This window comes from Pelophylax lessonae (assembly GCF_965119305.1).
Source record: "Pelophylax lessonae genome assembly, chromosome: 8".
Classification (NCBI taxonomy): Eukaryota; Metazoa; Chordata; class Amphibia; order Anura; family Ranidae; genus Pelophylax; species Pelophylax lessonae.
The window spans coordinates 34,551,343-34,577,026 of record NC_138775.1 but is presented as its reverse complement, the minus strand read 5'-3'; the positions used below and the strand labels follow the sequence as shown (position 1 = coordinate 34,577,026).

The following is a 25,684-nucleotide window of genomic DNA, read 5'->3' as shown; positions in this document are numbered from 1 at the left end:
ACGTGCTTCATCCATGTGTGTAGGTTGTTGGAAGGGAAAATATCCAAAGCAGTTATTTTTTTTGGGTGGTGGTACAAGGCAGCTGGCCTAGAAAAGGAAAATGTGACACTAATAATAAGTCCAGACCATATGAAAAAAAACTGAAATTCCAAAGAGGAGTCATCGTATTATTCACAGCTCTGGTCCAGTATTGCAGAATTCATTGACCACAGGCTGAGAAATTAGGAAACGTGTCATTTCTCCATCATTTGCATCATCGCCATAAATCATCATAGCTGTAACCGTAAGGTTAATAGGGGATGAGCGCCCAGACCAAAGCAAACACAGATGCTAACAAGATCCTTCCTATTGCACTCGTAAAAAATATCAGATGTCACTTATTCATAAATCCATTTGATGGCTTGGAGAGATTACAACAGATCTACAGTAATTAAATCTGCGATTGGGTACTATACATCCTGTCGTCTCTCTGCAACAACAACAAAAAAGTCAATTTGTGGTCATGAAGAAGAAGAAGAAGCAAAATTAAAATGAAACTACACTGCATTTGATCCCCACAAACCACAAACACAATTTAATTAATTTTAATAATTCAAAGCAAATTCCCCCCCATCCATCTGTGCCTCCATGCTTTATTTTGCTGAGAAATCACTTTTAAAAGCACCCCCTTGCACTTCTGGCCGTGGCCATCCTAAATAAGGGCAGATAATTCATGTAGCATTTACTTCCTGGAATCCATCTGCCCTTAGCTCAGGCATGCACACAGGAGGGTGTGCTTAGCTGAGAAAGGCCCTCCCCTCCTGAAGACTCCTGCGATGTAGGATATAATTTGCCTAGGCCAGAAACGAGCAAGTAACTTAAAAAGTTTGTTACCCTAAAGCACTGGTAACAGAACAGTGTTTGTGCTGTGTAATTTGGTCCCTTTGTATCACCTGACATACCTGGTTGATCCTGCCTGGCTCTGCCCCCCCCCCCCCTCCCCCGTAAACTGACCACGGTTTATCATTGCTGCTGAGCCCTGATATGGTGGTCAGTTTACATACCTCCGACATCCACAGCTCTCCTCTGTCCTCCTCTCCCCCCTCCCCCCGCCTGTCAACTCATACCAGTGCCAATCCCCTCCTCTACTGCTGCTGAAATAACTTTATCATTTTCAGGCAATCCCCAGTGTTAGATGCAGATAGATTTTTGTTGATGTTCGAAACAGTGCAATGTCTCCACTGTATGTGCTTTATTAAAAAAATGCTGTGGTATACTACATTTTCACGTGACCGCCCGCCACTCTCCTACCCTCTTCCCAGCTGACATCAGAGGAGGATTCTCAGCTCCTACCACTGTAGCTGTCAGATCAGGAGAGGGAACGGCGGGCGATCACGTGAGCGGCGCTGTAAAGTAAGGTATACAGGGGCATTTTTTTAATAAAGCACATACAGTGGAGACTCTAATCGCCTTATGACCTTGGATGAACAGAGCGACGTCATGACGTCACTTCCGGTCTAGGGCGAAAGTACACAATTTTTTTCCTTTTCTTTTTTTTAAAGCAAAATATATATATTTTTTTATCTTTTACTTTTAAAGGTAGAGGAGAGATGTGGGGTCTTATTGACCCCAGATGTCTCCATAAAGAGGACCTGTCATCCCTTATTTCTATTACAATTGATGTTTATATTCCTTGTAATAGAAATAAATGTGATAAAAAAAAATGAAAGGGACGGAGTAAAAATAAAAATAGAAAATAAAATAAATAAGAAAAAAAATGTAAGTGCCCCCATCCCTCAGTGCTCTTGCGCAGAAGCAAACACATGTTATGCATGCAAATGTAAACGGTGTTCGCACCACACATGTGAGGTATCGTCGCAAAGGATAGAGTGAGAACAATAATTCTAGTGCTAGACTTCCTCTGTAACTCTAAACAGGTAACCTGTAAAAAAGTTTAGGACGTCGCCTATGGAGATTTTTAAGTATCATAGTTTGTCGGCAATCCACTACTGTGCGTAGTTTTAAAGTGTGACATGTTAGGTATCTATTTACTCAGTGTAACATCATCTTTTATATTTTACCAAAAAAATGGGTTATATATTGTTTTTTTTTAAGTGTATTCTATACAAAAAAATTGCGTTCGAAAGACTGCTGCGCAAATACTTTATCATGAAACATAAAAAATTGCAACGATCGCCATTTTATTCTCTTGGCGATCTGCTAAAAAAAAAAAAAAAAAAAAAGTATGTGTATATGTGTATATATATATATATATATATGTGTGTATGTATATATGTATATGTGTGTGTATGTATATATGTATATATGTATATATATGTATATGTGTATATATGTATATAGTTTGGGGGTTATAAGTAATTTTCTAGCAATAAATACTGATTTAATCTCGTAAACTAAAAGTGCCAGAAAAGACTTGGTTGAAAGAGGATAATACTTTCAGTCGACATATAGCAAATTTTTTTAGAGGTTTACTGTATGTAGTATCTCACAAAAGTTAGTACACCCCTCATATTTTTGTAAATACTTTATAATATCTTTTCATGTGACAACACTTGCTACAATGTAAAGTAGTGAGTGTACGGCTTGTATAACAGTGTAAATTTACTGTCCCCTCAAAATAACTCAACACACAGCCATTAATGTCTAAACTGCTGGCAACAACAGTGAGAACACCCCTAAGTGGAAATGTCCAAATTGGGCCCAATTAGCCATTTTACCTCCCAGTGTCATGTGACTCATTGGTGTTATAAGGTCTCAGGTGTAAATGGGGAGCAGGTTTGTTAAATTTGGTGTTATCGCTCTCACTCTCTCATACTGGTCACTAAAAGCTCAACATGGCACCTTATGGCAAAGAACTCTCCCTGAGGATCTGAAAAAAAAAAAGAAGTGTTGCTTTACATAAATATGGCCTAGGCCAGTGATGGCGAACCTTGGCACTCCAGATGTTTTGGAACTACATTTCCCATGATGCTTACCTACACTGTAGAGTGCATCAGCATCATGGGAAATGTAGTTCCAAAACATCTGGAGTGTTAAGGTTCGCCATCACTGGCCTAGGCTATAAGAAGATTGCCAAGACCCTGAAAATGAGCTGCAGTATGGTGGCCAAGACCATACAGCAATTTAACAGGACAGGTTCCACTCAGAACAGGACTCGCCATGGTCGAGCAAAGAAGTTGAGTGCCTGTACTCAGCATCATATCCAGAGGTTGTCTTTGGGAAATAGACCTATGAGTGCTGCCAGCATTGCTGCAGAGGTTGAAGGGGTGGGGGGTCAGTCTGTCAGTGCTCAGACCATACGCCGCACACTGCATCAGATTGGTCTGCGTGGCTGTCATCTCAGGACACCTCTTCTAAGGATGATGCTCAAGAAAGCCTCCAAACAGTTTGCTGAGGGCAAGCAGACTAAGAACATGGATCACTGAAGACATGTCCTGTGGTTTGAGGAGACCAAGATAAACTAATTTGGTTCAGATGGTGTCAAGCGTGTGTAGCAGCAACCAGGTGAGGAGTACAAAGACAAGTGTGCCCTGCCTACAGTCAAGCATGGTGGTGGGAGTGTCATGGTCTGGGGCTGCATGAGTTCTGCCAGCACTGGGGAGCTACAGTTCATTAAGGGAACCATGAATGCCAACATGTACTGTGACATACTGAAGCAGACCATGATCCCCTCCCTTTGGAGACTGGGCAGCAGGGCAGTATTACGATGACGATTACGATTATGATAACGACTCCAAACACACCTCCAAGATAACCACTGCCTTGCTAAAGAAGCTGAGGGTAAAGGTGATGGACTGGCCAAGCATGTCTCCAGACCTAAACCCTATTGATGTGGGGCATCCTCAAATGCATCTGTGGGGCATCCTAAAATGGAAGGTGGAGGAGCGCAAGGTCTCTAACATCCACCAGCTCTGTGATGTCATCATGGAGGAGTGGAAGAGGACTCCAGTAGCAACCTGTGAAGCTCTGGTGAACTCCATGCCCAAAATTAAGGCAGTGCTGAAAAATAATGGTGGCAACACAAAATATTGAAACTTTGTGCCCAATTTAAATATTGTCACTTAGGGGTGTACTCATTTTTGTTGCCAGCGGTTTAGACATTAATGGCTGTGTGTTGAGTTATTTTGAGAGGACAGCAAATTTACACTGTTATACAAGCTGTACACTCACTACTTTACATTGTAGCAAAGTGTCATTTCTTCAGTGTTGTCACATGAAAAGATATAATAAAATATTTACATAAATGTGAGAGGTGTACTCACTTTTGTGAGATACTGTATATCACATAAAAAAACAGGAACAACTGAGAAGAAAAGTTGAATTTGGGTCCAAAATAGGGACAATTCCTGGAAATAAGGGGTAGTTAGTGATATGTTTGTGTGGGTGAAGATTGCTCCATACAGAAACTGACTGTATTTACTCATTTGCTTTCTTTCTCTATTGCAGGATCTGGTATGTGAACAATCAGGTATGTACTGTTTGGAGCTCCTCTTACACTTCTATTGTTGTTTCTGTTGGCGAAACAAGCAAGGTAACTTCTACCTTCTCAGGGATTACCTTTCTGGCACTCTCATCTTTTGTTGTTATTAGAAGCTAAAAAGGGGATTTCACAAGATACATTCAAGGCTAGAAATATTATTCTCTGGTCCTGCTAAATGTTCTTGAAGAGGGTTTATAAAATGCACATATAATAGATAAGATGTACCCTACATGTATGCAATGGAAACCATATTGCATGCTGACCCATAGCGGTAGTGCTTGGACATACACATACGTTTCGAGGTGAGAAAGTGGGATGTTGTGTAGCCGTTTCTGCCTGGACCCAGGCCCAGGCGCAGTGACAGCGCACTATGGGCATTGGGCCACCCAGGAGAACTATCTTACTCTCCCTTGCATGTTGGGATGCCAATGGGAGACCTGTCCTGGCTTAGCCCGTCCTGGTTCCCCGCTGACAGCTGAATGTAAAAAAAAAACAGCTTGGGGGCCCCCCCAATCAATACCAGGTCGGCAGGTCAGGAAAGGGGGGGCTCCCCCTCCTGAACCATACCAGGCCACATGCCCTCAACATGGGGGGTGCTTTGGGGCAGGGGGGCGGATCTGCCTCCTCCCAAAGCACCTTGTCACCATGTTGATGGGGACAAGGGCCTCTTCCCCCACAACCCTGGCCGGTGGCCAGAGCCCCCCCTGCCCCAAAGCACGCCTCTTATTTCGAGGGCATGTGGCCTGGTATATGTCAGGAGGAGGGGGGCACTCGCCGCCCCCCCCCCCTTTCCTGACCTGCCAGGCTGCATGCTTGGATAAGGGTCTGGTATGGATTTTGGTGTGGGGTTCCCCATAAAATCCATACTAGACCCAAAGGGTTGTTAAGGTGCTTGTTACCCCAACGTTTCATATTCCTGGTATGTGGCTGCTGTGCCATGTTCTTGTATGTGAAAGTATCCTGTTCTCTCTGTATTGCTTCCTTTATGTGAAATCCCTGGTGTTCCTGCCAGTCCCTTTGCTTTCCTAATAAAAACTGACCACACTAAGCAGGGGAGCACACCATGGTCAGTTCTCTAGCTGTGCTGGGATCTGTGTGCTCTCCTCCAATGATCAGACTTGCCCTGACATGCCCCCACTGCACAGGCATTCACTGGGAAGCTCAGTGTACTGTTGCTTCTCCTCCCCCAGCTCTTATGCAACTGAGAACAGAGGGAATGTGATCACTTACAAAAAAAGGTATTTATAATGTATTTTTATATCTATGCAAAAATGTTTTGCCTTTCATTTCTATTTTAAACCGAATAGGTTGTTTACAGTCACTTTAAGGATGCAGCAGCCGACTTGCTGAGCCTGCCCCATAGCCATCACCTATTCTTACATTCAGCTGTCAACGGGAAACCCCGCTGACAGCTGATGACTCATCAGTTGTTAAGGACAAAGCGGCTGGCATGCCGACCCCCTCAGTGCCATCTTAAGAGCATTTAAGGGCTCTGGGCAATGCAGTGCACTGGGGCCCCACCTATACAATCACCCACGAGAATAAAAATGCAAATTATTGATAAGGCGATATTTATTGGTACAGCAGTGCCAGGCTAATGACAGCTTCCAAGTTCGGCGGCTGGGACCGGTGAACAAATGCACAGACGGGAGTCAGACTACACTGTCCTGTGTGTGTCTGTTCCCATGGAGGCGGACAGGCATTCCTACAGTTGTGGGCTCCCCCTCCATTGCCCAAGCGGCCTGACAGAAGCGCAGGGCCGACAGGCGCTTGCCACCTGCTAAGTTCGGCGGCGGGATGCACACGGGAATCAGGACTAATGTTTGGCTGGGCCTGGGTCGCTGGGCAGGTGGGGCTCCCGGGCAACTGCCCAGCGTGCCCATTCGGTAAGATGGCCCTGGACCCGCTCCTTAGCAACCAGCTATTCTTCAAATAGATTTCGGATCGGTCGATCAATTTTCAACTGATTTGAATTCTAATCGTTGAAAAAATTTGAAATTCCCTAGAAAATGGATGTACACAACGAATGTTAAAAAGTCCACATCCCTTTTTTTTTTTTTTTTTGATTTTGTAACAAAAAAGTGACAGAACGGATGAAGAAAAGGGAACGCCCATGTGAAAGGACCCTTACAGAATTAACAACAAAAGTAAAAAAAGTAACAAAAGTAAAAACTCTAATCATCAGAACAAATTAAAGCGGTTGTAAACCCTATTAAAAAAAAAAAAAAAAAAAAACCTGCAAGACAAAGGCATAATGAGCTAGTATGCATCGCATACTAGCCCATTATGTTTAACTTACCTTAAAACGAAGCCCCGACACGGACCCCCGGACATCGATGCGGGCGCTGCCATGATCCCTCGTCGTCTCTTCCGGGTTCGGCGGCTCCGGCGCGCTGATTGGCCGAAAGAGACGGCTCCAGCGCGCTGATTGGCCGGAGCCGCGATGACGTCACTCCTGCGCATGCGCGCGGGAGTGATTTTTCCGGCAAGCTCCCGGCAAGTTAATTGAAGGTCCCCCCGGACCTTCAGAGCGCATGCGCCGCTCTCGCGAGCGGCTGCATGCACTGTAAATATCTCCTAAACCGTGCCGGTTTAGGAGATATTATTTGTACCTACAGGTAAGCCTTATTATAGGCTTACCTGTAGGTAAAAGTGTCAAAAAGCGGGATACTACCGCTTTAATGGACAAAAAAATCTCTGAAGACTTTCATGTTTGGCCCGTTGTCCTTGGCAAGGTGACTCATCTGTGTTTCTGTCTTCTCCTCTAATACAGACATGTGGTGCATTCCTGGAGACATGGAGACAGCGGTGACCCCCGTCCTGGTACCAAGTGACCTCACAGCGGAAACGGTGAAGAAATGCCACAATGATAACTGCTCTCTCTGTGTTCAGGTGACGGTGGAGATTTCAGCAGCTTTCCTAACAGGTGAACATTCACTAATGGTTCAGTAATTGAATAAATTTGCTTCCAGGTTCCTCCAGGGATTTGTGAGGAACAGAAGAATCCTACTTGTGGATCTGTGGTGTCAAAGTCATTGGTGGGCCGCATTAGCATTATGGTTGCCCTCAAAGGGCCAGTTGTATCTGTAAGTCTAGATGTCCAGAGCACCCCAACCCCCTCAGATGTCAAGAGCTCCCCACCACCAGAAGTCAAGTCCCCCACCATCCCTTACATCACAGTGCACCCCTCTTTCCTTGTGCTGCTGCTGGGAAGAAGCTTGGGAGCAGAATGTGCAGGGTCTGGAGGAGGACCAGAGGAGGGCGGGAGTCAGCTGCCAGAGTCTACACAGAGAGGTGCAGGATCTGTAGGAGGAGTTCTGTCCTTTTCTCTGGTGTTGACTGCTGAGATGGGGGGGGGGGGGGAGTTAGGGGTGGTCTAGACGAACCTCTCTGCGGTTGCACAGAGAAGCCCAGGATCTGGCGGAAGAGCGCTGTCCACTTCTCTGCTGTTAACTGCTGAGATGGAGGTGGGTTGTAGAAACAAGCCTCTCCATGGTTGCACAGAGAAGCCCAGGTTCTAGCAGAGGAGTTCTGTCCTCTTCTCTGTTGTTGACTGCTGAGATAAGGGTGGATTGTAGAGACCAACCTCTCAGAGGTCTCACATAAAAGCCCAGGATCTGGAGGAGGAGTTCTGTCCTCTCTCTGCTGTTGACTGCTGAGATGGGCCTGGATTGTAGAAACTAGCCTCTCCATGGTTGCACATAAAAGCCCAGGATCTGGCGGAGAAGTTCTGTCCTCTTCTCTGCTGTTGACTGCTGAGATGGGGGTAGGATGTATAAACGAGCCTCTCCCTGATTGCACAGACAAGCCCAGGACCTGGCAGAGAAGTTCTGTCTTCTTCTCTGCTGTTGACTGCTGAGATGGGGGTGGGATATAGCGACAAACCTCTCCGTGGTTGCACATAGAAGCCCAGGATCTGGCGGAAAAGTTCTGTCCTCTTCTCTGCTGTTGACTGCTGAGAGGAGGGTAGGTTGTAGAGACAAGCCTCTCCCTGGTTGCACAGAGAAGCCCAGGATCTGGTGGAGGAGTTCTGTCCTCTTCTCTGCTGTTGACTGCTGTGATGGGGGTGGTTTGTAGAGACGAACCTCTCCGTGGTTGCACATAGAAACCCAGGATCTGGCGGAGGAGTTCTGTCCCCTTCTCTGCTGATGAATACTGAGATGGGGGTGGGTTGTAGAGACAAACCTCTCTGTGGTTGCACATAGAAGCCCAGGATCTGGTGGAGGAGTCCTGTCCTCTTCTCTGCTGATGACTGCTGAGTGGAGGGTGGGTGGTAGAGATGAACCTTTTTGTTGTTGCACATAGAAGCCCAGGATCTGGTGGAGGAGTTCTCCTCTCTGTTGCCGCTGAGACAAATTTGGGGCAGGAGAGAAGTGGGGACCACATAAAATGGCCATGAGGGCTGGATTCAGCCCGCAGGCCTTGTGCTAGACATATGTGCTTTAGATTGTAAGCTCTCATGACCAGGTCCCTCTGAACCCTCTAACACCACAAGCTGAGGGGGTTTTACACATGCCAAGGTCGCAAGGCATCGTGGCCCCAGCAATGTGTACAACCCCCTGTGGCCGTCTGTTCTAGAGTAAGGGGGTTGTCTGGGCAGTAAAATTGTGTCTCAGCCGCATAACGGGCAGTACCACTGCCAGAGCAAACAAAGAAAAAGCCGCTCAGGTGCAAGTTCGGGGCTTGGTGCAGGTCGGATCCGTCATCCAAACGTAGAAAAGTCCAAAGATTGAGACCGCACTCAAGGTGATAAGATGAAAGCAAATGAACAGCTTTATTCCTCATAAATGAAGCAAACAGACAGTGCACAAACAGACGGTTCGGGTTGACGCGTTTCACGATGCTGTAGATCGCTTACTCATAACCACGTACCACTGCCAAATACGACCCATTCAAATGAATTGGACTGCTTCGCAATTGCCCTGCAATGCAAACAGTAGTGGCACGATGGGCCTTACAGGGTTAAATAAGTGGTGAGGAAGCAACATATTGTCTCTTAGTCACCTGTCAAACGCACTCTGTAAAGAGATGCACCACATATCACTTTTCAGAGGTGCAAACGAGCTGTTAGGCCCCATTAAACTGCAGATGGAATTACCGCAATTCTGACCATGATTCCAAATCAGGTGGCAATCACGAGGAGCATTTGGGTGCTATTCATTCTAATTGGAACCCCAAATATAGTGCAATTGTACCCCCATTGTCACACAACAGAATCGCGCTGCAGTTGCGGCAGGACGCGCCTTTATAAATCTCATGAGGCTTGTTACCTAAAAAGGAGCAGGAGCTTCTTTTGGGGCAACACACACACATGGGGCAGTCCATAGAAGTGAATGGGCTGCCCTATGCACGTCACACGGAATCGCGTGAAAATCGCTCACACAAAATCGCGAGTGGGAATGTAAGTGTGAATGACTTTGAAACAACATTATTTTAATAAATGGGGCTCCATGTACTTTCAATTCTGGTTAGACCCACTGTGCCACAAATATGCTTTAAATGGTACTTTTGTCTTCCAGAACATAGTGAAGACCTGGGCTCTGGTGACTGCGACGATTATGATTATAACCCTAAATATGACTACGACTCTGAATATGACGACAACTCTGAATATAATGAAGAGGAGGAAACAACAGAAATTGCAGCCGTCAATGTGTATTTAAAACTCAATAACTCCAACAACGGTAGGGGGCGCCATTTCTGTAAGTTTTATTTCAGCAACTGAGATCAAATAGTTTTTTATATACTTTTTAAAGCTGAACTCATGGATGAAATACATACAGTGCATCAGGAAAGTATTCACAGCTCTTCACTTTTTCCACATTTTGTTACAGCCTTGTTCCAAAATGTATTAAATTCATTATTTTCCTCAAAATTTTACAAACAATACCCCATAATGACAACGTGAAAGAAGTTTGTTTGAAATCTTTGCAAATTTATTAAAAATAAATAAAACTGAAAAAATCCCATGTACATAACGATTTACACCCTTTGCCATGACACTCAAAATTAACCTCAGGTGCATCCTGTTTCCACTAATCATCATTGAGATGTTTCTACAACTTGATTGGAGTCCACTTGTGGTAAATTCAGTTGATTGGACATAATTTGGGAAGGCACTCACCTGTCTAAGATTCCACAGTTAACAGTGCATGTCAGAGCAGTAGTTAACAGTAGAGCAGAGGATGGTGTCAGTAGGGGTGAGATAGATGTCATTATTTACTTTTATTATTATTTTTTACAATTTTTTTTTTTTTTTTTTTTTTTATAATTATGTTTTTCTTTTATTTTTTACAAATTGTTAGGGGCCCCATTGAGGGATTTTGGTAAAAAAAAAGCAGAGAAAGGGACTGAGGGCAGAGATTTCCCAGTACCTTTCTCTGTAGCCTCAGTTGCCACAGGGATAGGGGCATTCGGCAGAGGAAATCTGCATCCTACAAGGTGATTAGGGTGTGCCCAGGCACACCCAGCACACCCTGTGTGCACGCTTATGTAACAGCCTAAATTTCAGCTTCAAAGCTACATTCATACCTGAACATGCAACAAAACGCACAGAAACGCGTGTTTTGGTAACATGTGACAAAGGTGCTGCAAACGTACCAAAATGCGCAAAGCTACTGGAAATTGGAGCTTCTTTGGGGAAGTGAATGGGCTGCCCTGTTAAAAAAATGAACCCTGCAAAAGGCTAAGGTAGCTGGACGGGACCGCAAAAATGATCCCCCCAGTCGTGTTTGGCGGGCAGTATTACTGCTCAATGCGACATATACAAGAAAATGGGGCCGCGCCACAACCACCTGTCTAGCGTTTGGCAGTCCCATTTTAAAAAACCCTTTTTGGGTGTCAAAACAAAAATAAAAACAGGCATTCAGGAGGGGGCAGTTTTGTCTCCCACAAGTCAGCCGCACCTGCATTGCTCTTTGAAAGACAATCAACCACCGTTTGCTCTTTAGAGGCCATTGCAAGTGTAATGGGCCCTAAGAGAAAGTAATAGAAAGGGCCTGTTCACATTTGTGGCCAGGGGGCTGTAAAAATGGGTGGTTAAGCTTCGGTTTTATGACCCCTGACTGCCCCCCCCCCCCCCCCCCTCATAAGGGAGCTAGGTAGGCCTATACCTGTGCCACATGCTTTGCCTCATAGTTCTGGCAAAAATTATACTCTCTGTGAATATGACAACTGCCCTGCACTTAGTTGCCGCACTTTTAGGGGTTAAAACAAGTGCTGAGGAGGCCGCATATCGCCTCCCAGCCTCCCTCTGAAAAGCAATCCACCACTGATTGCTTTTCAGAGGGATGGCAAGGGCTACCGTAAATGTAAACGAGCCCTAAAACAAGTGCTGAGGAGGCTGCATATAGCCTCCCTCTGAAAAGCAATCCACCACTGATTGCTTTTCAGAGGGATGGCAAGGGCTACCGTAAATCTAAACTAGCCCTAAAAGAAAGTGAGGCCAGTAATTTCAGTGTTACTGCTGAAAATTTGAGAATTAACTTCTGCGCAGTACGTGCAGCTGCAGAGGTATATAGGGACTTGTTCAAGAAAGTGCTCAGGAGGCAGCATATCACCTCCGAGCCGCCTGTCAGCCTCCCTCTGAAAAGCAATCCACCATGGATTACTTTTCAGAGGGACAGCAAGGGCTACCGCTAATGTAAATGAGGCCTAAAAGAAAGTAAGAGCATTGATTTCAGTGTTACTGCTGAAAATGTTAAAACTGAACTTCTGCACAGTGCCTGCAGCTATGGAGGTAAACAGGGACTTGTTAAAACAAGTGTTAAGGAGGCAGCATATTGCCTCCCAGCTGCCTGTTGGCCGACCTCTGGAAAGCGATCCAACGCGGATTGCTTTTCAGAGGGACGGCAAGGACTACCGCAAATGTAAACGAGCCCTAAAAGAAAGTAAGACCATTGATTTCAGTTTTATTGAAATTTGAGAATGAACTTCTGCACAGTACCTGCAGCTATGGAGGTAAATGGGGGCTTGTTTTGAGACTCTTTTACTGCATACTAAGACTATGTGAACCAAATGTAGGATTGTGTGTGCAGCTCAGGCTGTAAAGGGTTCTAGTCCTGTGCCCGCCACTGTTAATGCAGGCCAGGGAAGGACCTCGCCTCCGCTCCAAATGTCAATGTGAAACAAAAAATGTATCCCATGGACCGCACATCGCGGCAAACCCACTATAGTGTGTAATAGTCTAAGCCCGGGCTCCCACCAGGCAACACCCCCAAAGCATTTCACTCCGCCCCCTCGGAGCTCAATAATGGGAATCATCCCTGGGATTGACCGCTTATGGACCGCCCCCACATAGATATACTGTGGCAGGGCGGCCCTCACATACCGGTATGTCAATTCATGTACTGGGTCTGGGGTGAGCACATGCCGCCGGCATCCGGCGATCATGTGTGCGAAAGGCATAACGGCGGTCTGCCTATGTACACAAGGCCGCCATTCTGCGAGAGGGGAAGATGACAATCTTGTGTTTCTGCTAAGCAGGAATACAGATCTCTGTCTTACCCCCTGTCAAAACATCTCCCACACAGTTAGCAAGCACTCCTAGGGAACACATTTAACCCTTTGAGCGCCCCTGATGTTATCCCCTTCCCTGCCAGTGTCATTAGTACAGTGACAGTGCATTTGTTTTAGCACTGATCATTGTATTAGTGTCATTGGTCCCCAAGAAGTGTCACTTAGGGTCAGATTTGTCCACCGCAATGTCGCAGTCCCACAAAAAATCACTGATCCCCACAATTACTAGTAAAAAAATTTAAATTCCATAAATTTATCCCATAGTTTCTAGACGCATTAACTTTTGCGCAAACCAATAAATATACACTTCTTGGGTTTTTTTTTTTACCAATAAACCTGTAGCAGAATACATATTGGCCTAAATTGATGAAGAGATTAGATTTTTTTACATTTTTATTGGATGAAAAAAGTAAGAAATATTGGGTTTTTTTCAAAATTGTCGGTTTTTGTTTAGAACGTAAAAAAAAAAAAACTGCATAGGTGATCAAATACCACACTATAAATAAATAATATAAAATAAATAAGGCTTCTTTCACACGGCCGCTCCGGATTTCTTCTCCGCTCTGGTGCTTTTTTTTTTTTTTTCACGGAGCGGATGACATCTGTGTCATCCGCTCCGTGTGTCCTCATATCATCCCATCCGTTTGCGGATGATATGCGGACCTAATGTAAGTCTATGGGGATTGCGGATGTCAGCGGATGACACCGCTGACATCCGATTTTCCTTCCTTTCCGTTTTTTGAACGGATGAAAAAATAGGGTTCTGTTCCGTTCCAAAAAACGGAACAGAACTGAAAGGAGGCAAATCGGATGTCAGCGGATGGTATTCCACTGACATCCGCAATGCCATAGACTTACATTATGTCCACAAATCATCTGCAAAAAAATAGGATGATTTGCGGACAAGCAGAGCGGCCGTGTGAAAGAGCCCTAAAGCTATATTTGTGGGAAAAAAGAAATACATTTTATTTGGGTACAGTGTCAGTTAAAGTAACACAGTGCTGAATCACAAAAAAATGGCCTGGTCATGAAGGGGAGTAAACCTTCCAGAGCTGAAGTGGGACGGAGCGAAGCGCGTCGGGGCGTGACCTGGCGGGAGCCCGGGCTGAGACTGTCAAACACTTTACTATAGTGGGTTTGCTTCGATGTGTGGCCCAACGGATACATTTTTTTGCACTAAGAATATGTGAATTGTTCCCCTAACCTCTGTACTGTCCTATGTAGAATGATAACGCTCATAAATCAAAGCACGTCATGTAAAATCAAACTTGCACTATGTTCACAGACGCAGAGAACCGCAATGCATGGTTGTGCGTTGCTGGGTGTTGTATTTTGTGAAACGCATCGGATGAGCACTGCTATTTCAAAATGAAGGGCACTATAATGCATTGCACTGCAGTACGGGGGTTGCCGCGACACATAGGTGTGAAGCCGCCATCAGTGCTCTAAATCTGGGCCCAGCTACATGTGAAAGCTGATTTGCAGACATGTTCCGGCACACGCTGTTGGCATATTTAAATTTAAAAATATATTTTTAGCATTTGTTTGCTGGCGCTCCTTAAAATGTTTGTTTGTAGATTGCGGCAAATTCATTGTACATATTAATCATAAATTAATCAGATGCCGCGTTTTACTATTTTTTTGGCTTACGTTCAGCTCCAGGGTTGATTATCATACCTGCTATGTCTGTCATACTGGTTTCTTGGCTTTGATCACCTTATTTATCTGCAGGTTCCCTTCTCTGTGCCAACCTGTTCATCGCTCCTCCCAGCCTTAGCTGTTACGGAATGAAGGTGTCTCTGCCCATGTCTGCCGTGCCACCGACCAACAGCTCCAGCAACATGGTGGTCGTAAGTATCAGCTTCTCTGTATCAGTGTTAATTTTGGCAGCAAATTTCAATTTAGTTTTAGTCTTAGTCTTAGGACTAAAATGGCATTTTAGTTTTAGTCCCATTTTAGTCTTCTGCAAGTGTTTTAGTTTTAGTCGTATTTAGTCAACTAAAACTCCAGTACATTTTAGTCGACTAAAACGTCCTACATTTTAGTCGACTAAAACGAATTTTAGTCATCTATAATCTAATGGGTTTAGTTCAATCGTAATTTGTAATGCATTATCTAAGCATTTCTCTACAATTTCCAAACTCATTATATACTACTGCTGGTCATGGAGTGAAAAATCTAATATGTTATTATTTATGGTATTAAGCTTTGAGCATGCAGTCCAGTGGTAATTTTGGCAGCAAATTTCGATTTAGTTTTAGTTATAGTCTTTTGACTAAAATGCCATTTTAGTTTTAGTCCTATTTTAGTCATCTGAATGGTTTTAGTTGTATTTTAGTCGACTAAAATTGTGTTAATTTAGTAGACGAAAACGTTTTAGTCGGTTTTAGTCGACGAAATTAACACTGCTCTGTATCTTGTCAGAAGCCAATCAGATATCTGATATTTTCTACTACATAAAGACCTCATTTATCTTGTGTTTGAGTATTAAATGTAGCAATTCGAATAATAATGTCCTTGGTTAGGGTATAAAAGATGCTTGACCACCACTCCTCCACTAACCTTTTTCCAAGAATAACCACACGAGACTCAGGATGGAGTACAATGGCCATAGCACCCTTTTATTACCCAATTATAATTAACTTATAAACATATCAACATATAAACATATGAACATCCAGTACATTCTGCCAAAAATAGGAGTCACAAGGTCCTTGTGGGCATCAATTACTCGTACCTGCGTGACCACTGAAAATGTTTAGGCCTCCAGCCGCAACAAACACAGACTCTGAGACAAATAACCACACGCAGGTACCACCGACCATAATAATGGGAGCCGTACCCAGGACTGGACCCTACCAATGTACATATTCTTTATGCTTAAAAAACCCATAGCAGGACCTAGCGGAGACAAACAACTACACACAGATACTACCAACCATAATAATGGAAGAGGGGGAATTGGGACTTTAGATGAGGTGTGTTAGTGAACCAGAGCAGGGTGTGGTAAATTACCACCCCAATTGAGGCAACAAGAAGATAATGGATAATACCAACAGTGTTTATTACAAATGACATCACATCAGTGTAACACTTGCAAATTGCATGATGAGAAGTACAAAGTAAAAATCAGACATCACAGTAAAATGAGTCATAACAATGGTACATAAACAGCATAAGCTGTAAAATGGAGAACTGGAGGCAGCAAGATCACATAATAAATGACAACACATGCTAACATGATACTGAGTAGGGGGTTGCATTCTGTGTGCTCGACGCGTTTCATGGAACATTTTCCACTCTTTCAAGAGCAAATGTCAACAGAGGTCTGTAAAAAGTATAAAAGCATGTTAACAATAAATAATGTTGCTAAAAATGTGTTTAACAGAGGACTCCTGCATAATTAGGGGGAGGACTGATCTGGTCGCGCTTGCCCCCCCCACCCCCCAGATCTTCCCTCCCTCCCTCCCCCTAATTATGCATGAGTGCTCTATTAAACACATTTTTAGCAACATTATTTATTGTTAGCATGCTTTTATACTTGTATACCAGCACCAGCTTGTGGACTAGAGCCGGATTACTCACCGTAGTAGCCACTACTATTTAAGTGTATTATGGTCTTGACAATTCTGTTACTAATATTCATATGATATATCCATTCAACTGTCTTTTTGTCTGTTTTATATACATGTTTATGTTTTCACTCCACTCTGTTTTTAGTGGATGTTTTATCTATGTACGATTAATAAAGTTTTGATATTTTTACATATACTTGGGTGAAGATCAAATTTCTATCTGGTACCCGTAAAGTCCCACCATTTGGTCTCCAGCCCTCATCACTCCTCGCTTTGGCGAGAGCTTTGTCTATTCAGAGGTATATTTTCGTTCATGCTTTTATACTTTTTATAGACCTCTGTTTTTTTTTTTTTTTTTTTCAAATATTTTATTGGATTATAAAAATGCAAAGTTATAAACATACAAACAGCCAAAGTTGGCAAAAGTAACAGTACTGAATTGTATACAGCAAACATCATTGATAACCAAGGGAACCTAGGACAACTTCACCCTGTGATGCATACACAGTCAAGTAGGGACCTGAAGCGTGGAGAAGTGGGTGGTGAGGATTAAGGTAAGAAAATGACACACAAAATAGGAAGCAAGCCATCAAGAGATCATAGCAGTCAAGTCGGGTAGGTCCGTGTTGAGGCCCATAGCCTGGGTGAGTAAAACACCCAGGGACGGGAGATAGGGGAGTCATCCGGGGGGGGGGGGGGGACGAAAAAGCCACTGAGTCGCGCAGGAAGAAAGAAAAAAGGGGGGGAGCTAGTTGACCGGGCCCGCCCAGTGACAACTAACTACCAGCGCAGGACAAGGAGGATGAGGGGGACAGGGAAGGGAGAGGGGGGGGCTGGAGGGGGGGGGGAGAAGCAGAGGAGGAAGCGACGGAGGAAGGGGAAAAAAAAAAGGGGGGGGAATGGAAGAGTGATCTGCACAGAGAGCGGCGTATCCGGAGGGTCAGCGAGAGCAGTACCAAGGGGTCTTTACTGACAGAGTCGGGAGTACTCAGGTGTAGAAATGTAGTGCGTCCAGCACGCCCATTTTTTGTGGTGTTTGGAAGGGGTATCTCTTGCGATGGAGATGAGCTCTTCCATCTCCGCAACCTTAGAGAGGCGCTGAAACCACTGGACCTCTGTTGACATTTGCTCTTGAAAGAGTGGAAAATGTTCCATGAAACGCGTCGAGCACACAGAATGCAACCCCCTACTCAGTATCATGTTAGCATGTGTTGTCATTTATTATGTGATCTTGCTGCCTCCAGTTCTCCATTTTACAGCTTATGCTGTTTATGTACCATTGTTATGACTCATTTTACTGTGATGTCTGATTTTTACTTTGTACTTATCATCGTGCAATTTGCAAGTGTTACACTGATGTGATGTCATTTGTAATAAACACTGTGGGTATTATCCATTATCTTCTTGTTGCCTCAATTGGGGTGGTAATTTACCACACCCTGCTCTGGTTCACTAACACACCTCATCTAAAGTCCCAATTCCCCCTCTTTTATTCATTAACAGGGATGGAGACACATGTGTTCCCCATGTGCCTTGTCTAAAAGTCCCAAATCCCTTTCTTTATTAAACCATAATAATGGGAGCCGTACCCAAGATGGGCCCCTACCAATGTACATTTTTATACCCAAAAAACAAAAACCCATAGCAGGACCTTGTACTACAATGGCTGCCATGACAGAATCTTTAAAAAACCTTAATCCACACTAACCATGGAACTCAATTAGGGCGGGAGGGTGGGCTGTGGTCCCAAGCACTATCTCCTCCAACTGATGACTTCCAAGATCCTCCTACAGATCCCCCACCTTCTTTAGTCCTCCCCACTAATCACGTAACTACTTTTAAAAGAATGCTTCCCACTGACCAGATGCCCTTTCCCAATGCCAACCCCTTTTGACCCTGTCATACTGGCCCTTCGCCCATGTTTTCTTCTTTTGACTCCGGGCCTATCTTTTTTTCTGACCAGTGTCTATGTCATTATGAGTTGTTGGAAATCAGAAATCTCACAATTGCCTGCACACATTGGAGCGTATGTATAAAAAAAAATTGCAGAGCTATTCATCCTGTGAAACTACATGTACATACAGGCGCATCTCATACATTTAGAATATCATCACGAAGTTAGTTTATTTCAGTAATTCAATTTAAAAAGTGAAATTCAAATATTTTTATATTTTATATGCGTTACACACAGAGTGATATATTTCAAGCATTTCTTTCTTTTAATTTTGATGATTAGGGCTTAGTATCTCAGAAAATTAAAATAGTACATAAGACCAATAAAAAAAAAAAAAAAAGATTTTTAATACAGAAATGTTGGCCCCGCCCCTGCTCCCTCCTCACTGCTGTCTCTGAGCCAATGAGGAAGGAGAGAGCCGAGAGAGCCTCTGCTCTTGTGCACATCACTGGATAGGGATCTTGCTGGGGAGAAGCTGTGTGGAAAACATTCTGTCTTTAGATCTACTTTAATTTCCTATGATCATCAGCTCCATCTAGTGGCCATAATGTGCTAATCTTGATTTATGTTATTCATATGTATAAAAAAAATCCAACCTAGAGAGATAATAGCCCAATACCATTTGTTTTTGTCCACATTTGCACAGAACAAATGTACATGCAGCTTCACAGGACAAATATATCTGCAATTTTTTTGTATAAATTAACCCCTTTGTATCCCAGCTTCTAAGTGTGCAGCGCATGAGATCAGGTAGATGACAGGGCAGCAACTCCCTGACTCTGTGATCCTGACTAAGGTCAAATCACCTTTTCTGGAAAAACATATCCGACCTTATAGTCTCATTCCTGTTTACCACAATGACAACAAACCCCATTTATAGCAGCCAGCCATGGAAAATACCAGCAAGGTGACAATAGTACCCTTAAGTAAAGCTGAAGAGTCAGACACAGATAAATAAAGCTGAATAAGAGGAGTAATAAAAATATTTCATAGGTAACCTTACATTATTATAATAATTGAATTAATACCCATTGCCCCATTTATAGTCACATAAAAAAGTGTAGCGCTCTCCTTCAATAAATACCATTTATGACGTCTGTTATGACGAAACATGCGTCGGGCGGAGGAAATAGCTGTGACGTCAGCCCCCCTGCCAGGGTGCAGGGCGAGTGTACATACTGAATGCCTGTATAATTCTGTTGATCTGTGAGTAGAATTTTAATTAAATAGATTTTAACCTTATGTGGATGTTGTGCAATGAGCATTTCTTCTTCTTGTTGCCATGCTCCATGTTATCCAAATTCGAGTATCCATAAAGAGGAGTTTAAATGTTACCTCTAAATAATGATATCAGAGGGCAGCTGGAAAAGCAAAGATAATACATACCCAGAGTAAGGGGTGAGCTCACTAAGGCGATTCCAGACCTGAATAGGGTCTTGTTTTGATTTTGCACATCTTGGAGAGAAGCACTTGGTGTTGATCACTTGCAGCATTAAGAAATTTCAAGTGCACACTCTGAATATCACTTTAAGGATCATATATGTCTTTTTGCACTTTATCTTTTCATGCATGATGGCACGGATGTTATGAATTGTCATATACATTTTTTATTACTATTTTTTATGTGTAAGGTTGTTGATTATGTGTCAGCAATAAATTATTTTTCACTATATGCACTTTAATATTATATATCTATATAGTTAGTTATTTTTTTATTTTATTTTTTTTATTTTTTTTTTAGGGTTCTGTTGTGTATAACTGTATTAAGGTATCACCAGGCGCTGAGATGAATATCACATCATATTCTTATCCGAGGTACACCAAAATCCTCAGCTTAAGTCATGAAGTGCCAGGTAGGTCACTCTTTTGTATTAATGTATGTATGGATCTTAGGCAAGGGTGGGGTTTAAAATAGAAGGGCGCTGTTATTCCGTCCCACTCGGATCTAGGGGCATTGCTGATGCTGAATCCCAGACTACAGTCACTTTCTTAGGCTCTTCTAGAACACATACAGTATGTCAAACACAAAGCCTACGTGCTGAATCCGGCCTGCCAGGCCTTGTCATGTGGCCCTCGCACCCAGTTTTGCAGCCGGAACATGGAGAAACTCCCGATCTGCCCCCTCCGGCTCTCACCCTCCACTCTTGCTGTCACTTGTAAGCACAGAAGCCTTCTGTGTTTACAAGGGACAGCTTTGCTCTGAGCGACTCCCAAAATGAACAGATCCCTGCACGCACTCATAGCAAGGCACCCTGGGGACAGGTCTGTAAGTAATGTAACATACACCTAAACCCTGCACTCTGTTCATAGCACACCCCTAAACTCTGCACTCTGTACATAGCGCACCCCTAAACTCTGCACTCCGTACATAGCACACCCCTGAAATCTGCAGTCTGTATCTAACACACTCCTGAGCCCTACACTCTGTCTATAGCACACCCCTGAGCTCTGCACTCTGTACATAGCGCACCCCTTAACCCTGCACTCTGTACATAACATACTCCTGAACTCTGCAGTCTGTATTTAACACACTCCTGAGCCCTACACTCTGTACATAGCACACCCCTGAGCTCTGCACTCTGTACATAGCGCACCCCTTAACCCTGCAGTCTGTATCTAACACACTCCTGAGCTCTACACTCTGTACATAGCACACCCCTGAGCTTTGCACTCTGTGCATAGGGCACCCCTGGAACTGCACTCTGTACATAGCGCACCCCTGAACCCTGCACTCTGTACATAACATACCCTTGAACTCTGCAGTCTGTATGTAACACACTCCTGAACCCTACACACAGCATGCCCCTAAACTCTGCACTCTGTACATAGCGCACCCTTGAATGCTGCACTCTGTACATAGCGTACCCCTGAACCCTGCACTTTGTACATAGCGCACCCCTGAACTCTGCACTCTGTACATAGCGTACCCCTGAACCCTTTATTTTGTACATAGCACACCCCTGAACCCTGCACTCTGTACATAGCGCACCCATGAACCCTGCACTTTGTACATAACGCACTTCTGAACCCTGCATTCTGTACAAAGTGCACCCCTTAACTCTGCACTCTGTACATACCACACTCCTGAACCCTGTACTCTGTATGCAAAGCACCCCAGATACAATTGGGCCTTTCAGGGCAACCATACCGCTGATGAAGCCAGCAAAGAAATTGAGTTTGACACCCCTTGTCTAGAAGATATAAAAGCATCGATGATACTGAATACACAATCTGCACGCTTCTTTAAAGGCTTTACATGTTTCATATGATACATATGCAAACATTTGCATAGGGACTTTTGGTTCGCAAATATTGTGTTACATGAATAAGTTGGCCAACTGCATCAAAGTGATCCCGCTATGGCCAGTCCCTACTGTATGCAAAGTGACAAATGCTTACACATAACATACTTTAAAGAGGAAGTAAACCCTCCTCAGGAAGTTGTACCTATAGGTAAGCCTATGATAAGGCTTACCTATAGGTACTGTAAATATCTCCTAAACATGTACGGTTTAGGAGATATTTACCTTTTAATGCAGCCAGTGACGTCACTGGCGCATGCGCTCTGAAGGAACGGCTGATCGTGCCGTTCCTTCAGAGCCCCGTGCAGTGACCGTCGGCTCCCGTGCGCGTGCGCGGGAGTGACGTCACCGCGGCTCCGGCCAATCAGATGGCCGGATGCCGCGATCTCGGAAGACGGGCGACTGAACATGTCGCTCGTCATACAGGTAAGAGAGCGGCACGGCGGGGGCTCGTTCTAAGGTAAGTATTTCATAATGAGCTAGTATGCGATGCATACTAGCTCATTATGTCTTTCTCTTGCAGGTTGTAAAAAAAAAAAAAAAAAGTTTTGAACGAGTTTACAACCTCTTTAATGGACATATAGGGGGAGATTTACTAAAACTGGAGCACACAGAATCTGGTACAGCTGTACATAGTAACCAATCAGCTTCTAACTTCAGCTTGTTCAATTAATCTTTGACAATGATACCTGACAGCTGATTGGTTATTATGCAGCACTGCAGCAGATTCTGTGCGCACCAGTATTAGTAAATCTCCCCCATAGTGCCAATAGGGGGCAGACAGACAGTCAGAGTAGAACTACACCCCCTGCTCGGGTCACTGGTGTGCACTATAAAAAGAACTAAAGAATTATCTGGGCTAAAATCCAATAGCTAATATATACAGGAAATATAAATATATATGTGACGTAAAATGTTGAAGAAGCATGACCATATGTTAAAACTGATGATTATAAAAGGATAATTAAACCCAGGTCCAAAAATGGAATATATTACAGTGTCTGCCAAACTTTCCATAACAATCATAAGGACCGAGATGCAACTATGAATCAAACACTTGGCTCCCACTTATGTTGCGACATTTAGATGAAAAATCCCATGATAAAAAAAGCCCCAATAACAAAACAGGTGAATGCCTGGACGTTGATGCTCTTCCGCCCTCTGAAAAGTGACCCACCAAGGATCGTATTTCAGAGGGGCGGTAAAGACTGTGTAAATGAGGCCTATGGGTGAATTGATTTTTCTCCTTACCCTTCATCACTGTTTTTGGCATTGCACTAACTATTTGAAATACTTTTTTCAACAGGCTGTGCTAAGCTGGACCCGCTGGACAATATATCAGTGTGTGATGGTAAGTCTGGGGTTCTTTAGTGGTGTTAAAGTGGTTGTAAAGGTAAAAGGCTTTTTAACTTCATGTATTCTCTGCATTAAGGTAAAAAACCTTCCAAAACTTCCCCCCCTCCCTCCCCTCCAGCCCCCCCCCTAAACACTTAACCGAGCCCGATCTTGATCCAGCACTGTGCCCATCTGCAACAGCTCTTCTCCCCTCTCTCTCTTCTCATAGGAGACTCGGCAGCAGCAGGGGCCATTGCTTACATCTGCTATCAGTGGGGGGGGGGGGGGCTGGACCATGTTATGTGTGTCTATAGACGCAGTGGTGTATTTTGGTTTTGTGCTGCCCTAGGCAAGTCTAAAATTGGGCGCCCCCCCTATGTAAATTTGCCCACTCCTTTTTTAACGGATGTGACTCTCCAAAATTGAAGGACTACAAGTCCCAGCATGAACCCCTGAGATCTCACGAGAGGGGGGGGGGGTGAGAGGAGGAGGGTGAGGGAGAGGGGGGGGATCAAAGAGTGAGAGAGGGGAGATGATATAGAAAGAGGGGGTGGAGAGAGGGGGATGAGAGAGGGAGAGAGAGGGGGGATGAGAGAGAGTGGGGCTGAGAGAGAGGGGGCTGAGAGAGAGGGGGTGAGAGAGGCGGCTCTAGCAACCAGTGGCCAATAGTCTCAGGTGGAGGGGGGTGGCTTTTTTGCTGCCCCCCTGCAAAGTGCCGCCCTAGGCCTGGGCCTTGTTGGCCTAGGCCAAAATACAGCACTGTATAGATGCATACAGCCTGCCTTTAGGATCAAGCTTGCGCAAGTGCCCCCAGAGCAAGCGGCACTCAGAGAAGAGAAAGAGCCAAGATCACTGGCAGGGACCCCAGAAGAAGAGGTTTGGGGACTCTCTGAGTAAAACCATTTCATAGAGCAGGTAAGTATAACAGGTTTGTTATTAAAAAAAATTATTTAACCTTTTTTAATCACTTTAAGGCCTCTTGCACACGATACTCCTGTTTGAGCATTTACTTTTTCCAGACCTTTTTTTTTGTATGTATTTGCGAGTATTTGCGAGCATTGAGGCTTAAATTACTGACCAAAAATGCAGATTTTTCTATTTTGTTCTTACTGAAGAATGCACAGCGCGTGTGTGCATAGGCACATTACAATTAATGGGCTGTATTTTAGCTCAAAAAGCTGTACTGAGCATTTTCAAGCCGCGAGATGCTCAAACAGGAGTATTGTGTGCAAGAGGCCTAAATGTTCAATTTCCAAGTAGAATTTCAGGCAGAAAATGTTGTGTTTAGTTTTGGATTAGGAGGAAAGGTTGGAACTCCTGCTAAGTTTTTCATGGTTGTCTTTATCCCTAATAGGTGCCCATTTTCAAGTAACTGGTCATAAAAGGGGTATGGGGGTCTGGGTACTGATCTGAGGGACATGTATTAATATAAAATAAAAAAAAACAATGTTTTTTCAGGAGCAGTGAGTCTGTAGGGCACCACTTGGACCTGGAAGCAAGTGGAGATCAATGGAGTAATGGTTTCTGCTACAGTGATTTCCAGCTTCCAGGGGCATTGGCCAGTATGGTATATACATAGTTCCATTGGTTCAAGCTGGATCAAAGTAACTCTGTATAAAATATCCATACCTGGAACTCTTCTTTGGGCATTTCCTTTTACTTCTAGGTAATGAAGTTATCTTTTGAACAATAAAGCACAACCAGTGATTAAATCATCTTCATTTTCAGCCCCGGTCCTGGACTTTGTCAATAAATCCAATGAGACCTCGGTGGGAATAGTGAATGGGACAAACAAACGGAAAGTACGTGTTTGGGTTTTCTACAATTACAAGAACGACACCTACAGCAACAAAACTTTGGTAAGTACTGCTTTAATATTCATTATTGCATGTATTTCATTTTGTCCTATGACACCGTACAACGAACCTTTTACAATATTACAATTCCTAGTTCATGGGCACTGTAGTCAGGCTTATAGGTTAGCTTTAAAGCAGCCTTTTTTCAACCTTTTTAAGCACAAGAAACCCTTAAAATAGTTTTTAGGCCTAGGGGAACCCCCTGGTAAACAAATTCATTGGGAGTCAGTGGAAAGAATGCTGCTTACATTGATGGTCAGTGGGAAGAATGTTACTTGTATTGGTGGTCAGTGTTAAGAATGTTGTTTACATTGGTGGTCAGTGGGAAGAAAGTTTCTTACATTTGTGGTCAGCGGGAAGAATGCTCCTTACATTGATAGTCAGTGGGAATGACGTTCCTTACATTGGTGATCAGTGGGAAGAATGCTCCTTACATTGCTAGTCAGTGGGAAAAATGCCGTTTACATTGGTGGTGAAGGAAGAATGCCCCCCTTTATACTGGTGGTCATTGTGAAGAATGCTTTTTACGTTGGTGGTCTATTGGAAGAATGTCCCCCTTAAATAGTGGTCAAAATGCCACACTTACAGAAAGCAAAAAAGACCATTTTTGTCATGCTGCTGGCTCTTCCAAATGGTGTTGGCCCCAGTACTATGAAGGCACCAAA

At 43.9% G+C, this 25,684-nt stretch overlaps 1 protein-coding gene across 1 annotated transcript in view; it reads left to right on the top strand.

Moving 5' to 3' along the window:
• IL17RC (interleukin 17 receptor C) overlaps positions 1-25,684 on the top strand; it is a 126,822-nt gene that overhangs the window by 60,323 nt on the left and 40,815 nt on the right. Inside the window, exons 2-8 of the mRNA XM_082265783.1 lie at positions 4,447-4,468; positions 7,254-7,406; positions 10,000-10,164; positions 14,729-14,847; positions 20,268-20,379; positions 23,135-23,179; positions 24,892-25,022. Coding sequence (XP_082121909.1) covers positions 4,447-4,468; positions 7,254-7,406; positions 10,000-10,164; positions 14,729-14,847; positions 20,268-20,379; positions 23,135-23,179; positions 24,892-25,022 — 747 coding nt within the window. The remainder of the gene's footprint in view (positions 1-4,446; positions 4,469-7,253; positions 7,407-9,999; positions 10,165-14,728; positions 14,848-20,267; positions 20,380-23,134; positions 23,180-24,891; positions 25,023-25,684) is intronic.